The sequence below is a fragment of the Chelonoidis abingdonii genome, chromosome 24 (genome assembly GCF_003597395.2).
Source record: "Chelonoidis abingdonii isolate Lonesome George chromosome 24, CheloAbing_2.0, whole genome shotgun sequence".
Lineage (NCBI taxonomy): Eukaryota > Metazoa > Chordata > Testudines > Testudinidae > Chelonoidis > Chelonoidis abingdonii.
In genome coordinates this window covers 12,722,128-12,736,000 of record NC_133792.1, presented here as the reverse complement: position 1 = coordinate 12,736,000, position 13,873 = coordinate 12,722,128, and the positions used below count along the sequence as shown (strand labels likewise).

The 13,873-nt window shown below is 45.8% G+C and overlaps 1 protein-coding gene across 2 annotated transcripts in view; it reads right to left on the bottom strand.

Moving 5' to 3' along the window:
* Positions 1–13,873, bottom strand: part of EEIG1 (estrogen-induced osteoclastogenesis regulator 1) — a 44,892-nt gene that overhangs the window by 13,605 nt on the left and 17,414 nt on the right. For both annotated transcript variants that reach the window (XM_032797727.2, XM_032797726.2), the window contains exons 3-4: positions 5,018–5,138; positions 4,628–4,657 (exon numbers count right to left, since the gene is read on the bottom strand). In XM_032797727.2, coding sequence (XP_032653618.1) covers positions 4,628–4,657; positions 5,018–5,138 — 151 coding nt within the window. The remainder of the gene's footprint in view (positions 1–4,627; positions 4,658–5,017; positions 5,139–13,873) is intronic.

Below are 13,873 nucleotides of genomic sequence, written 5' to 3'. Positions count from 1 at the left end.
CCATTCATGATGGCCCCCTCAGGACTCCTGCCCCATCCAACCACCCCTTCTCCCTGTCCCCTGACTGCTCCCAGAACCCCTACCCCATCCAACCCATTCCCCAGCCCAATTGCCCCCTCCCGATCCTCTGCCCTATCCAAGCCCCCCCGCTCCCTGTCCTCTGACTTCACCCCGGGGACCTCCTGCCCCTTATCCAACCCCCCGTCCACCTTACTATGCTGCTCAGAGTAGTGTGTCTGGCAGCCATGCTGCCCAGCCGAAGCTAGATATGCTGCCGCTCTGCTTGGCAGGAACGTTCCGCTTCACCACCCAGAGCGCTGCCCGCGTGGTGGCGTAGCTCTAGGGAAGGGACCAGGGGCTAGCCTCCCTCGCCAGGAGCTCAAGGGCTGGGCAGGATGGTCCCGTGGGCTGGATGCAGCCCACGGGCTGTAGTTTGCCCACCTCTGCCCTAGAGCTTAGCCATTTTGATGGGGTGCACCTGGAACCTCGTTTCCTCACACCCTTAGTGGTTAGCCAGCCAACAGAAAGTTTGACAGACAGGAAGGAAAAGGAATGTTTTAGGAGATTTTTAATTATGGCCTCTCTAAATCTTAGTTCTTTTAATAAACTAGAGAAGAAAAGGACACAGGTGAGTGAGAATGCAAAACAAACTACAAGTAGAGCCGATAGGAAGGAAAGCAAAATAAGATACATGATACAAGCGTGTTGACAGGAGAACATAGAAGAACCTGAATCAAAAAGCGGCAGTGATGTTACTCTGCACTCCTGATCCTTTGAAGATTTATTATGAACACAGTCTAGGTGAGGGGGTCAATCAATCAAAGAAGCCAACAGGACAGTTCACGTTCTCTGCACTTTCGGGTGATAAGTTTTCTCCTTGACACATTCAGCCCAATCAGTCAGAACCAGCTGCAGTCTCTGCCCTTTCCCTGCGTTTGAGCAAGTTACACAGCCCCACAGCGAGGAGGGAAAAGCCTGGCACTCTTCGATGGGTAGGCCCCACTCTCTCACAGGGAACGCAGAAGTTGTGACAACATACACTGCAATACAGGTCTAGGGTAGCTGATTTTCCCTGAGGAGGGAGCACAGACCTTAATTTCAAAGAAAGCTATCTGGCAGCATTCACGGTAACGTTTTCTGATCTTGTGGGGGGTTTTCCAGAACTGAACACAGCTGAGTAGGGCTCAGTTTAGAATTGCCCTGTTTTTAATCTGACTCTTACTTCTTGGCCAGCAGAAACTCCACCCTCCCATGCTGGCCAGCAGCTCGACAAGTGAAAGGGACAATGCTATTCCTTCTGCTGTTTGAATCACATCGATGACTCAAGTTCATCAGTACTTTTTCCCCTGACAATTTTTAAAATCAATGTTCCATTTGCAACCCAGGACAGGGCAGCAAAATTCAGGTATGCCCTACTAGAATGTCTTGGACCAGTGAATTATGGGCCCATGTCAGCACCATGCTAATGGCGTTTGGTGTTTCATGCAGTCACTCTTGGAAGCTGACAGGTGATTACAGAATGCCACTGTAAATCAGTTAATGACTTCTGTATGACTTTTGTATTTGGAACAAAGGAAGCCAAGTTCTAAACAGCTGGGATGTGTCTGCATAAGAATGACTAAGGGACCAGAAGGGAGACTGGGACTTAACTGACGGTCAAGAGACTAAGGAGAAGGCAAGAGGACTGACACTTCCTTTCTGCCCACCACCCCCTCCAAGGAGACCGCAGGGACAGAGCAAAAAGAGAATGTAGAGTAAAGTGTATTCTCCCAGTCCTCTCACTACACTAGGCTACGAATCAACATCCAGCCGAACAGGCAGTAGCTCCAGGAATGAGAGAACAACAAGGCTCCAATGCCAAGTAGCTCCAAGACCAAGGCCTTGTCTTTGCTAACATATGGTTAGCCCCCCTACCACCACTTCCTAGCTAATACGTGATAAAAATCTTAGTGTGGACAAGGCAGGTGTAGTTTTGACAAGCATCAGTGGGGTGGAGTAAACCCCAGGCTCCCTGCTGGTCAAAGTAAACACTAGTGGGGACGTTAGTTTGAAGGGAGCAGCTAGCAGTATTGTTTAAAATACTGACATACCCCAGCATGGGGGATTTGGGCTGACAGTCATGACAACACCAATAGGATACCATTATACAGCACCCTCCCCTAGGGCGGACCAACTGCAAACCCATACCATCCAATGAACAGATACAAACCCCTGGACCCCCGCCCTCAGAAGACAGGTGATTGGTCCCCATGGATTGCAGGGGCATAAACTGATGCAAAGCTTTATGCAGCATGCTGGGGCCAGGAATTTTTTTCCAGGAAGCAGACTCCCAGTACAGGGAGGTGTCTGCTGGAAGGGAGAAGCTACAGGAGGAAGGATCCCTTAATGAAAGGATGTTCTCAGCTGTAACCTTTCAAAGCAGTTTCCCTCACTTTTCCAGCCAGCTGACGGCATTTCCATCTGGTTCAGGGACAACAGGAGGGGAAAAAAAATAAATAAAGTTTCCACTTCAACAGCACATCCTGCTGGCCCAGATCCATAAGACCTCCAGGCCCGCACCCTCACACAGAGACATTCATATGAAGTCCAAAGATCTACAGAAACCCAATTTCTGTCTTCTGCACAAAGCCACTTGGAAGCATCAGCAAGTGAGTCTTCAGTATCTCATAGCCACTTTGGCAGCGTAACTGGGGGGAATGTTGGCAAGGGCCCAGTGTCCTCATTAGCAGCGGTAGAGGCCCTGTGATATCTTTGTTGCTATCTCCTCACAGCACAAGGCGATTACAAACCCTTTACAAACAGTGGAACGAAAAGAGATGAAAAGCTCTGAAATTTTGGAAGGATATACATCTGCATGCAACCTGCTGATGCACAGAACATATACACCCCTTCCCCCCACCCTTCTAGTACACCTCAGAAGACAACTGCTTATCTTTGGGTAGCTTTTCCCTGCAGAGTTAGCTTGGGCGATTGGCATATGGGTTGGGTTAGCCTAGTCCAGTGGGAGCCGTCCCATTGCAAAGCTCTAGTGGAGCAACTGTATTCAGTGGTGCTGCCCTCACCTGCATGTTGCTAGGACTTCTGGGGGTAGAGCCTATGGTTCTTGTGTGTTGTAGGAAGATGCTCTGATTTTCCCAGTAAATTGAGGGAGGACTTGTTTGTCCTTCTGGGAAGGCTTTGGAGGATTATCAACACTTGAGTGGTTTCCCTTACGCCCTCACTGCAAAGTGGACAGGTTATCAGCCCAAATAAAAGCAGCACTTGGACTTTAGCTTGTGGCCTAGGGTGGGCCAGATACCCCAGAGTTAAAGCACCAAACTCAGATCAGAGGGCTGTCTGTGTGCATCTGTGCATGCATGGGGGGGGGCGGTTAGGGCCATACCCAAGTAAAAGCCTGGTGTAACTCTGCAGTGACATCCCCTCTGAGGCTCTTCCAACCCAACATCTCCAAGTGGTAGGGAAAAAGTCAGGACATAGATTAAAGAGGGAACAGGCACGTATGTACTCAGTTAACCAGTTGTTGCATGCATGTCCCTCCCTCCAGCTGCATGGCTCTTGCTGGGCAAGCAGCTCTATAGATTGGAAGAACAGCTTTTTTAAAAATGTGAAGTTAGTGAATAAGAAACAGATGGTCAGCCCTGGAGACTGAGGTCATAACTAGCCACAGAACAGGAACAGAGTGGGCAGCAACAGCTTCCTCCACCCACAGGCCTCAATCCACGTGTAAGGGTGAGAGCCTTGTTGAGCCTTCAAAGCGGATTCCATCCTTGGTCTCGGACCCTGCCAATAAAGGTACCTACTGGAGCAAACTGTGATGGGGCTTTATGTAACAAGAACCCCTGCCCATTGGGCACTGACACTATCAACTCATTTCACATAGGCCAAAGACCAGCCTTCACATGCAAGCAGCTGGCTTTGGGCCCCATGCAGATTCGTAACTCTTAAACCAACCCAATCTCTCCTTCCTGCAGCAGGACCCAGTCTGAAGAGGGAAGAGACTCACAGCCCGTTGCCTCTACTGCAGTGCATGAGGTTTCATGCATACCATGCCTGATAGAAGGAAAAAGGAATGAGTTCCCCAATAAAACCCTTCTGTTGATCAATCTGTTCGTCCCTTCCAAGTCTATAGTGCTCTCCACGAACATGCCTTGTTGCAGCAAGAGCTTCAGCTCAGCTCCAGACTGCAGTTCTAAGGGTCAGCTAACACAGCCAGCTGGTTACTGCATTCAGGGGAACGCAGGGTAACAGAGTCTACATTCTCTGTGTGCCTGTTCATTAGGGATGACCCTGAGCAGTAGAGTTTCACCTCTGTCTCAGAACTTCCCCACAGTTTAAGGGTGTGCGGGTCAGTGGTTTTGGATCAGTCACCTCTCTAGAATTCACATGTACTATGGGATCTGGATTCTGTCCCAGCAAGTCACAGTCCTGCTGTTTTAGGGGAAATAAATTAGTTCCATCCCCAACTACAACTAATGGTTCTTTCCTCAGACCGCTTTACACAAACAGAGCCCCGTTTCCTGAGAAATTCCACCGCTGGCCATGTGTCAGAGCGCTGACGGGCCAGAGGTGCTGAGTGAACACAGACAGCCCAGCATTCCACTCCTTTTGCACGCTCTTTTCCTCTTACCTTGGAGTAGGTTTTTCCGCCCTTCAGTTCCTATAATGTGAAACAAGAAGAAAAACAGGAAAAGGAGCCATCAGCTTTACTGTGGGAACAAAGGGAAACTCATCATACTGTCAGTGCTAGATCAGGTCTCCAGGATTTCACCCCTCCCTGGCACCCAGGGTACCACCTCCCTCATCTCCCCTTCAAACATTGCAGGAGGGTGGGGTGTGGATGTGTGAGGGAAGGGCACTGACTATTTCCATTCAACTAGCCCAAGCATAAAGGGTCTGATTACCATTCAATATCCATGCATCCTCTCACACCTCCCAAGACAAGGCAGCCATGGAGCTGTACCAATACATCCAGCTGCTGGGGATGCTCCGATGCCAGAGGTGGAGGCTGGGTACTCACCTTACGCACAGACACTCGGCAGATGCAGGGATCCAGGAGGCCAGTGGCAGGATTGGCACTCATTTTACACACAAAGGTGAATTTCTTTTTCCAGCGGACACAGTTCTCCTGCACTTCCTCTCTGAGGGGAGTGGCCGGGGGGAGAGAGAAAAAAAATATCATGAAAAAGCAGCCTGAAAGGAAGGTACAAAACAGATCGAGCCAATGCCAGCTGCAAAACCTTCTATTGTAAAGAGCTGCCTGGTCTGCAAAGCTCTATTTGCACGACATTTCAATCAACATCAGCCAGAAATCATCACATATAGTTCTGGTTATTTAGGTGCCAAAAACAATTCCCCTGACCAACAGACAGGGTCCAATCCAAATTTCACACTACAATACACATCTCCTCTACATTAAGCTTTAAACAGAATGTGGGGACAGTGTTTAAGCATATCCAGCTTGACCTGTTGAGTCGGTTGGCTGTCTATTGTGGATGGGGCTAAACTCTGCTAGAAGTAAGTTTAAGAACTGGTTTCTAGCCCATCCTGCACAGCCCTGGACTCAAATTTAGCCACATGCCTTACAAGGCAAGCACATGGCCTACACAGGGCTCTCTGTGGGGCAACTCTGCTCTTGTGCTTAGCTGCAGTCAACACAGCAGCCCTAGAGCAGTGATTCTCAGCCAGGCATACGCAGACCCCTGGGGGTACACAGAGGTCTTCCAAGGTGGACATCAACTCATCTAAATACTTGCCTAGTTTTACAACAAGCTATGTAAAAAGCACTAGCGAAGTCAGTATGAACTAAAATTTCATAACAGTAACTTGTTTATACACTATACACTGAAAGGGAAGTACAATATTTATATTCCAATTGATTTATTTTATAATTATATGGTAAAAAATGACAGTCAGCAATTTCAGTAATAATGTGGCTGTGACACACGTGTTTTCTATATGTCTACACTACCTGCTGGGTCAGCGGGTAGTGATCGATCTATTGGGGATTGATTTATCACATCTACTGTAGACGCAATAAAATCAATCCCCGATCGCTCTGCTGTTGACTCCGGAACTCCACTGCGCACGAGAGGCAGAAGCGGAGTCGACGGGGGGGCGGCAGCAGTCCACTCGCCACCGTCCTCACGGCCAGGTAAATCGACCTAAGATACACCGACTTCAGCTACGCTTTTTGCAGCTGAAGTTGCGTATCTTAGGTCGACTTCCCACCCCAGTGTAGACCTAGAGTATGTCTGATTTTGTAAGCAAGTGGTTTTTAAGAGAGGTGAAACTTGGGGGTATGCAAGACAAATCAGACTCCTGAAAGGGGTATATTAATCTGGAAAGGTTGAAAGCCAATTAGAGGCCAGAGACACTGCAAGTGGGAGAGCACCATATGCACAGAAAACAGGAAAACAGACTGGGACCATGCCAGCTAAAGATCTTGGGCTCTTGTTTTGCACTGCAGCTGCAACAGAGGCCGGCCCCGTCCAATAGAAAGATGGTGCTGGGGAAGGGAGAACCTGTGCCCAGAACAGTCTGGAAATGGGGAAAAGCAGCCATCCAACCACTGCAAGACAAACTAAAAGGTGTTTAAATTGAGTTACTGTAGCCTGAGCCACAGAAAGAAAGGGAAGGGAGAGAAAGAGGCAATTTTCTTGTTGCCTCCATTTTAACTTACAGGAACTTCGGATCAAGATTCCTGCTTCTGCAAGGCCCTGAAAGGAAGCAGGGGAGGGAAAGGGGACATTTGAAACAAATCCTCTTTTTCGGGGGCGGTGTGCATCAGCATGGGGGACGGGTTTGAATACCCGTGCAGAGAGGGCACCTGGGGCTATGCACGATGCTCACATTACCAACTGTCCCTCCGCACACCAGGAAGCCCAGCCTGATCTATTTCCAGCTCAGCCCTCCGCCTTGAGCCAATTAAATTCTCAGGGTATTTGGGGTAGGGGGCAATGAATCTTTGACAAGGGATTTTGCCATTTGTAGATATTAGTTGGCAATCATAATATAGGGATTATCCCCTCCCTCTCCTAGCACAGCGCAAAAGAGAAAGGAATGAGGGCACCAGATATACTCTGTACTTCAGTTATTAAAAGCAATCCCTATCCCCACCCATAGCATTTAGGCATAATAAAAGATAATGAGATCAAAGGTGTGAGGAAGAAATACCTTCAACACCGGCCTGAAAACCTCCCCAGTACTGTTTCTATCTTGGGACTGCCTGACCCACACTTCGAGGTGAAGTCAACAAGCCTCTCATTCGTGCAGCTTGTATAAAGTGGTTAGGTTGAATCTAGCAGGGAGCTAGAATAGGGTGGTTACTACTAGCTCAAAAATACTGAACCCTCCCATATCTGCCCACAAAGGGGGCTGCATCATTCCCTTCTACAGCTGGGAAAACAGGCTGGTGATTTTTTCAAAGTCACAGAGGGATCCTAGTGTCTTATGTAAGATGAGATCTCAGGAGTTCCTGGCTTCTACTCCTGTGCACAAACCACTGCTCCAGGCCTTGGAACCAAAAGTGGTACTTCTCTCAAAGGAGACTGCAAGGTTTTTCTCACAATAAAGCATCCTCAGCACCAGCCAAGTTGAGAGAACTACTGTTTTTAAAAAAAAGGGACAGGTGGGAAGAATAAGTCAAAGAACTCAGATGTATGTGATGCCATAAACCTGATCTGATGACAGGTAGCACTCATGCTGAGAGCTCAGCAAGGAAAATTCTCTGGACATGGGATCAGAAAGGAGTCCAGGCTGACCAAAAATACATATAAAATGTCATACATGCTTCACAGAACCAAGGCAGGCGTTTGGGATTGGCAGAAGCCCTGCAAACATCAAGACAAGGAGACGTCCATGTTCAAAGCACTGAATGAAAGGCTGTGATGCAACTTGGGGAATTAAGGTACAAAACAAAAGAAGGGAATCCTGTCTGCCTCAGGAGAGTCACATACCGAACTGGCACAGAAGAGAATCTGAGAAACATGTCGTACATAATCACCTCACCCTTCATCCAAGGAAGTCAAAGTGCTTTACACATTAATACTTACGTCCCGCTGTTAAGTAGGTGAGCATTTTCCCATTTTACAGATGGGCAAATTAAGCATCCTTGCATTCAAATTTAAGTGCTTTATGGACTGTATGCAGAGCAGAGCAATCACTTCACCCACCTGGGGTTGGGGTAGCCATTTTCCCTCAGGAACACACCAGGGTTTCCTCACTCCTTTTCAAAGGGCAGAATGTCAGGCAGCATGTGACTAACACAATTTGTGCAGAAGACATGAAGCCTGAACTTGGGCTCTAAAGGCAGGTAAAAGGAGGAATGGATTTTCATGCTACTTAGATTTAATAAATTTCTTGGTACCAATAACTCTGTCACGTGTAAGTAGTTGCACATGTAAAAGCTCACCACCCCAAACATTTTGAATGACTACGCTTTAGTGTGTCAGCATTCATAGATCTGCTAGGAGCCTCAGACATTTTCCTTTGGCAAGATTTGCTGTTAGAATGTCCACATTAGTTTTCTTACCAGTAATTTGTATTTGTCACACAGCAGTGGAATGATCAAGTCGAACCAACCCCATCGCCAACATTTGACCAGGAGATGCCGACATAAGAAACATCTTGAGGGGACTTGCTTCAAAAAGTGGTGCCAGTACTGACTGGGCTACAAGGAATGTTGTACAACACTATAAATATTTATTAGCAGTATTAGCTGTGTCGTGGATTGATCCTGCCTTTGGCTGAAGTCATTCTACTTATTATGAACCCTGTGTATACTGTAGTTTCAAACATTTTACCATCTTGTGCTACACATCTGAATGATGGGAACTGAGAAAAGATGAGAAGGTTTTTGGTTTTGGAAAGAGTGTTTTGTATAATGGTGGAAAAGGCCAATGCTGGCAGGTTACAAAGTCCTTAAAAATCATTAGACAGAAGACAAGGGGAACAGTGAATGGTTAAAGCTGACCACTTCTAGGAAAAAAAGAATAGTTTTAAACAGCTCAGATAGGCTGGTGTTTGATGAAGTGGTAGACCTTGTCTGGCTGACTGCTAGCATCAAGTTATCATTGGGCAGATAATTACAAGGAGCATATTTTAAAGGTGGCCTTGAATGAAGCCCAGAGTTTCGTATTTAGCTCTGGAACACTCCCAGGTGTACAATTAGAAAATATCACATACAAAAACCTGTGAGATGGCAGAAGTGTGGCCAGGAGATGAGGCGGGAGATGTCTCTCACAACCCTAATCACACGGTCATGCAAAATTAAGAGCCTAAAACAGATGTGTCCAATTTTAAACCTTACTCTATACTTCAGGAGCCAGAAATAGATCAGACCAACGCCTGGACATAGGTGCAGACTCACCACTGGGTCTTCAGAGGTTTTATATTAGTAACTGTCTACTGCAGTCTGCTCTGTTCTGCATCTCCAGAAATCTGAGCCCTTGCCAGCTAAGCTCTGACCCTGAACAGAATAAGTTTTATAAAAAAAAAAAAACAACAACAACAAAAAAAAACACACACAAACATATATACTTAGCCTGGGAAGAGTAATTATACCATTCTCACAATCGAAACTAAACCAAACCCATAGACTAAGTGCCAGTTCTTTGCAGAATGTGTGGAAGGCCTGAGTCTAAATAAAGGGCTTCTTAACGGCCTTTAAATTCCCAACTTGTCCATTTAACATATCCCTGACTCCCTGGATAGTCAATGAGGTGGACCTCTGCATCCTTTCGGCCAGTGGTTTACCCCATTTAGAGCCACAGAACAATGTGGCAAAGCGGGTGCCATAATGCATGAGAGTGCTACGTGGTTGGAAGGATATACAGGGACACCACACCAGCTTACCAGCAAGTCAGACTATACAAGTGAGCAAGGTGATCATGAGATCTCAAAAGGTTCTCTTTGGGCCAGGCCTTGTACAGATTTTGCCTAACTAGGGGCTTAGAGTTGGAAGGTGGAAAGCGTTTCAGATTCAGCAGTACAGATCGTTACCAAGCATGATTTACTTGCACATCTGCGAAGCACAGAACAGCACTATTCTAGCAAGTCACAAAATCAACCATGACTATAAGATGGCTAAAAAGGACATTCAGAAAATACTGTCAGAAAAGGCCATGTGTGGAATAAATGCTGTCTTTGAATCAATGAAGTCTCTTGTCCTGCGTACGAGTGAGTAACAGCTAACCAGAAAAATACCTAAACTCCCAAACACACCATAGACAGACTCTGATCTCTTCAAAGTGTGCCCAGCCACACATCCCAACATGCACACCCAAAGGAGAAGAATTTTCACCCTGTCAGACCTTTGATTATTAAAGAAAAATTGAGTTTCACATTGACTTGAATCCTGAAGGAGTAAGTACATTGCTAGTAAAAACAATTGTCTCCTTTGATTTTCCCCAATTATTATTCTGCGGTCTTTTGGGGAAGTCTTATACTGTGATTTTCCTTGCACAAACACTTAAGAAAAAGATAGTGTTCTTATGACAGACATTTCAATTGTGCAATACTTTGCACTAAATTGCTAGAAGCTTTACACTCAAAAGCAGAAATGGCAGAAAGCCAACGATCACACTGTTAAGTTAGATACTGTGGCCAATATTTCCCCTATGAGCAGGGCTCCTTATTTAGCTCTCCCACCTTTCAAGTTTAGGAGCAGAGCTTTATTATTCATGATGCTCATAGTCACTAGTGTCCTCTTGCAACTGCTCCCAGTTTGAAACCCTTTCTAAAATGCGGATCTGTGTCAGCTCCTCTGAGCAGCACTAATCCGCCTGCATGCCCACAGCAGATGGTACTCTGTGCCCTGTTTACTGCTTCACCACTTCATTCAGTGATAGCACTGCAACATTATCCTTCCAGTGCCAAGTCAGAACAAGCTAGTGACGCTGTTTTAAAGAGGTCAGTCAGCCAATTCCCAGCTTGGATTCCTATAATAAATGTGACTGATTGGTTGGAGCAGCCATTGTACCATTTTCTAGGTTTCTCCTCCCATTTCTCTTCCTCTGGAGTGGAGATGGTTGGTACAGCAAGATCAAGAAAGCTGGACACTGGCATTCCCCAGAGGTGAAAGGAAAAATTTGCTGAGTTTCAGGAGCTATTCCTACAGGCTAATGCCTACATTTAAATCCTTCACAATTTCACTAACGCTAAAAGCAGAGCCAGAAGACCCTGTTACAGACACTGTCAAAAGTTGTACTGTAGATGGGATCCAATTGCAACCCAGTAACCAGGCTAAAGCCTGAGACAGTCCAGGGTTTTAATCTGCTTCAGGGACACCGTTAGGTTCCATTTATGCTCTAGCATATGACAATGTAACTTGGTCAGGTGATAACTTTTGTTCCCTGACTCAGTTATAGCTGCAGTGTAACCCATGAGCAGCTCTGGAAACAGTTTTTAGAAGCTAATGAGCTAATGGTGCTATGGTGTCTGCAGGCAGGCTATTTACTAGACATCCAAATTTACACCTGTCCCATAGCTATCAAACCCCAGGCCTCCTTACAAACTTAGTGAAAGTTTTGTAAAACAGATGCGCCCCAGATGATTTCACACTTATCTCAACTATTGTGTTCTTTAAAAAGTGTCTCTGAATAAGTAAAAGGCCAGCATCGTACATCTGGCCCTTGGCAGGTTGAGAGTTATGGTCTAAAGGGTGTCCAGACAGTGACAACAGAGCGATGTCTTTACTACAGTGCAGCTATTATGAGAGGAAACCCTGTGTGCTCAGCTATCTGGTTTCTGTGCAAGGAAATGGAAAAAAGTCAGCAGCAAACAAGCTATGCCATCAGTAGCCTGTCAGCAGCAAGCTAATGTTGGTCCCCCTTTTCCCACTGCAGAGTAGTTTGCACACACCTGAATCACCTGCAATGTACTCAGATCAAGGTGCATTATAACTATGAAAAATGTATAAAAAATCTCAACCACCTTGTTTGTCAGAAGCTAAATGGCTAGACCTGCTACTGTACCAAATAGCGAAAGTAGCCATTAACATTCCAGAGTAATCAGACAGTCTCTCCATCCCAGCCAACCCCTCAAGTGTGTCCCTAAACTCGCCAAAGGATTAAGAGGGAGGCAGCACAGAGGTATTTTTAGGGAACACCAATTAACATGGATTGGCCTCTCTCTTGCCCCATCCATTTTAAGATTTTAGGGAAAAGGTAGATACAAGCCATTAAACATGCATTCCAAAACTGGGAATACCTGCGTAGGTGTTCAGCTCTCAGTAAGCAGGGCTAGCAGCTGGATTACACACTTTCAAAGAGCAGCCATGCTGATGACTCAGTCTGCGACAGTATTTGAGCACAGTGTTAGGAGGAGATACAAAGAGCTCCTCACCACCTGTGGTCATTAATGAGGACACACCACTTAGATGCATTCTGGGAGTTAACTCTAGAGATCTGACAAAAACTGGGTGGTAAGTAGGCAGAATGTAACATTTCCCCCTGGTTTCAGCTAAAGTTGACTCACACAGTTCACATCTTACCCTGTAGTTTTTCAGTGTAAAATGGCTGCTGCATTAAACCCCAGAGGTAGCTGCACAGCAGACTGCAGCCACGGTGAGTGAATAGATTCCCAGACATAGGCTGTACAGCACCAAGATATTTTTGTTGTTGTTGATTAAAAAGAAACAGCCCAGCTGTACAGTATATCATTAGATCAAGGGTTCTCAAGCCTTTTCAAATCACTCGACTAGTGACGGCAGCTCAAATGGCCACCTCTCCAAACCTGATACCATCCTCTTAATGCAGCAGCTACGCTAACACCAAAACAAGATGAATTTTAACTGAGTAGCTGCACCCATCACATCGGTTTCTCATGCCAGACTCCAATTCCGCTGTCCTGTCTCTGTGCAGTTTGCGTCCTCTCCCTACATGTAGGGCATTTATGCTTTTCAGTGCAGAACCTTCCAAGTGCATGTATTGAATTCTCACAGCTCTACCTCCAGATCACTTTGCCATATGCCTGTTTGCTGTGCATTTATTATGCCTCCAACTTCTGGATAAAATTTAAATCAATTAAGTTTGTAGAAACAGACACATATTAAACAGATTGATATCTGTGCAGCAAGCCACGGGAGAGCCATATAAAGGACCTACGAGTGAAAACTAACATGTACACCTTGAACAGTATAGGATGGCAAGAATTCCCTCCTTTCAATTGCACGTGTTTCTCAATTGGGAAGGAAACTTCTGGGGATCATGGTTTGAAGAGGACTCCTTTGTGGGGCAGCCTTCCTCCAAGAGAATGTTCATGTCTGGGAAGAGGTGATGAGTGGAAGAAAGCAAAGTGTGGCCAACAATTTTTAAGGCTTTGGGACAAACTTTCACTGAACTTTCCAGGAGTCTGAGAGACGCCACTAACTAGTGGAAAACAATGGATATATGATGTGGTAAGAAATCCAAGGTGATGAAACCCAGAACACAGCAATGTGTAAGTGTCTAAATGGTAAAAGCCATTTAAATCCAGAGCTTGTCTTTCTTGGACAGAAAGGATACTAGCTACTCATGACTCACACTGAAATCATTCAGTTATGACTGAGCTTATGTCACTCATTAAAACAATAGCCAAACTAAATAGCTGAATGTCAGCTGTTCACATTTACATGCTTCTTTCCCTGAAAACCCCAGTATTCTCAGACTAACAAGAGCTGGCTGTTATGGGCTAGATGTTAACAGATATGGTGGAAAAAGAATGGCTCAGACAGATGAGGTAAATAAACCCTTGTTACTCAGAGAAGACTTGGTAAACAAATGTTTATTGTCTGAGACAAGCAGTATTTGGGCGTTCCATAATAAGTGTTTCAAGTGAATAGTTTATTCATATGGGTCACCACAAAACTCACTCTCTCTTGAATTCCAAAACCCAT